Below are 3,070 nucleotides of genomic sequence, written 5' to 3'. Positions count from 1 at the left end.
AAGGAGGGGAGTTATGGGGGGGAAAAAAAAGGAACAAATGTAATAATCTGAACAATAAAGATTTAATTAAAAAAAAGGATCAGATTTGCTTTTTAGAAAAATCCCTCTGATGGTGATTATTTAATTCATTAGTTTCTATTTCAGGTAGGTGCTGAGTACATACTCTGTGTCTAACACTGAGCTAGGTACATTGCTAGGCACTCAGAATCCAGGATGGTTTTGAAGGGGGCCTGACAAAAGGCTAGAAAACCAGTTTGGCAACAATATGGGTGAGTAGTAGTAATAATGACCTCAACCAGGACTATGGCAATGAGCCTGAAGTGTAGGGAACATGGAGTTCTCAAGAAGGTAGAATCTATAGGACTTGATAACTGATTATAAAGGGTTGGGGGAAATTCATGTGGAGGGCTTGTTGAAACACAAGATTGTGGGACTTTAGACTCAGTGAGCCTCAGATGGGGCTAGAAAATTTGTACTTCTAGTAAGCTCCCAGGTGATGCTACTGCTTCTGGTCCAGAGAACACACTTTGAGAACGACTGGTATAAAGTAAGTCCAGGTTCCGTCTTGGGGAAGAGAGTGAATAGCGGAACCATTCACCAAAACACATTCTTTGTGAGAAGATGGGCATTTAATAAATAAATGCCTGCCAAATAACCTTCATCAATGACTATATAACCATCAGATTGTTGACTCACTTATCAGAGCCTGCCAGGAGGTCAGGGTTCGATACCCGGTCAGGGTACATGCCTGGGTTGTGTGCTCCATCTCCAGTAGGGGATGTGCAGGAGGCAGCTGATCAATGATTCTATCTCATCATTTATGTTTCTTTCTCTCTCTCCCTGTCTGAAATCAATAAAAACACAATGTTTTAAAATGTTTTTTTAAACATTTTAAAAAAATGTCTAGGGAGAATAGTTTCAAGTCATATTAGCTTTTAAATTAGCTTTTGGCAACACATTTTATTTTTTCGTTTCTATATTCTGACCCATTATCTGGTTTCTTAAGTGGATTTGCCTACCTAAGCAACGTGTACAGATGACTGTTATTTTGCTAGATACAATTCCTACCATAAATTAAGAAATTGATATGCTACTCTAGAAATAGGTGAATTTAATAGCATTAATCTCTTTCTGAGTGGCTGCATCTGGGAAGCTGATACGACAACACTGACAGAACAATGGCATAGACAACCCCAGCAATCCTGTAGCGCCCTCAAAACATATAGGAAGCAGGATCCTAATACCTGGAATTCTATCCCTCTCAGGGCACCCCAATCACTTGGCCAGCATTCTCACCATAAAGACATGTTGGCATTATAACATCATGTGATCCTTTGATCTTGGGATTGAAAAAAATACAAGTATTTTTAGAATGGGTATACTTTGTCATTCATATTGATTTGAGTTCCACAAATTAGCAAACCAGTAAACTGCAACATTATCACTGATGGTTAAAACTGTCTCCTGCCAGATCAAGCATACACCTAGGCTCCTTTAAGGCTGCTTCAAACAAAGAAGCCAACTTTCTACAGAATGGAGGAAGCCATTGCATGAGTGTATATTAATATACATGTGTTAATATACATATATATATATATATATATGTATATATATATATATATATATACACATATATATTATGTCAATTAACCAACAAAGATATACTGGATTTTCCTGGAAACGTCAGTCTCAGACATATGAATCAAATATTTCAATGCCTTTATTCACCAAAACCAAGGATCAGAAATAAAACAACATATACCTTTAGCATATCACAATAAAGTTCTAGATTCAAAGATAATGACCTCAGCAGATAGACAGTTTATGTTATAATAAAAATGTTCCAGCATAGTTACTTACAGAATTTTGAGGATTTAGTTTCATTTTCATTCCTCGTATAATCTCAAAATCTTTTAGAGTTCTGTAAAACAGGTTTGTCATTAATTGTTAGGACAAAATTTTAGTAAGTATGTGACAAAAAACTAGTTTGCTTATGTTAGATTCCAATATTAATGATAAAATTGGAAGTAATTTGTGGTGCAAATATAAAGAAATGAGTATTACATGTGTTAAAAGAGAAAGTAATATATATCTATCAATAAATGATGGCAATTGGCAATTTCTATCTTAAAAAAGCATCCTGACATATACATGTCTTTTTTTAAATATATATTTTTTATTGGTTTCAGAGAGGAAGAGAGAGAGGGAGACAGACAGAAATATCAATGACTGGAGACAATCACTGATCTGCTGCCGCCTGCACACCCCCTACTGGGGATGGAGTCCACAACCCAGGCATGTGCCCTCATCAGGAATCAAGACCTGACCTCCAGGTCGATGCTCAACCACTGAGCCACACCAGTCGGGCCCGACAGATACACGTCTTAAAAGTACTAAAGCATGGAAAAATTAGCAATGTAATAGAAACATAAAAAATATTAATTGTAAATTTTAAATCTCTACTTTTTTGTTATACCTTAAAAAGGTAAGAACTAACATATTACTTTCTGTAAAAGAATATTAGCATAAGATTATATTTAAGATCACTACTTATAATTTTTCCTCTACAGAAAAACACTGGCTGGACAAAATATCAAATGCATGCTTAATGTGTGTGGAATATGAAGTTTCTGTTAGAATTAATTCCTATATATAATTAAAAATCTGAGGATGTTTGCTTAAATATAATCTACTAGGTGTACCAGTTAATAATGCAGATTTTGTAATCAAAGAAAAACCATAATTTCAAGAGAAACATCAAAAGTGCTTTATTCAAAGTAATGTCCACATTTCCCCCATTTTTCAGGAAATTTGTGGATACCGTCCCAATAGAACTTTTCTCGTTTTGAGGCAAACCATTCAGAGACACAATTTTCCACTTCTTTGTATGTTTAGAAGTGCTGCTCAGAAAGTGCATATGCCATCGATCGAAAGAAGTAGTAATCTGAAGGAGAAAGGTCGGGTGAATACAGTGGGTGGGTTAATACTTCCCAGGCAAGATCTTTTAATGTGTCTTTAACTGGTTTTGAAGTGTGTGATGGTGCGTCATCATGAAGCAAAATTACTTTGC

General features: G+C 35.6%; 1 protein-coding gene across 2 annotated transcripts in view; it reads right to left on the bottom strand.

Annotated features, from left to right (window-relative positions):
• Nucleotides 1-3,070, bottom strand: part of MIPEP (mitochondrial intermediate peptidase) — a 213,713-nt gene that overhangs the window by 148,559 nt on the left and 62,084 nt on the right. For both annotated transcript variants that reach the window (XM_014548582.1, XM_005877283.2), the window contains one exon: nucleotides 1,861-1,921. In XM_014548582.1, the coding sequence (XP_014404068.1) occupies nucleotides 1,861-1,921 (61 nt within the window). The remainder of the gene's footprint in view (nucleotides 1-1,860; nucleotides 1,922-3,070) is intronic.

Source organism: Myotis brandtii, unplaced genomic scaffold (genome assembly GCF_000412655.1).
Source record: "Myotis brandtii unplaced genomic scaffold, ASM41265v1 scaffold516, whole genome shotgun sequence".
In the NCBI taxonomy this organism is placed as follows: Eukaryota; Metazoa; Chordata; class Mammalia; order Chiroptera; family Vespertilionidae; genus Myotis; species Myotis brandtii.
Note: the sequence above shows the minus strand (reverse complement) of the source record. Positions and strands in the feature narration are given on the sequence as shown.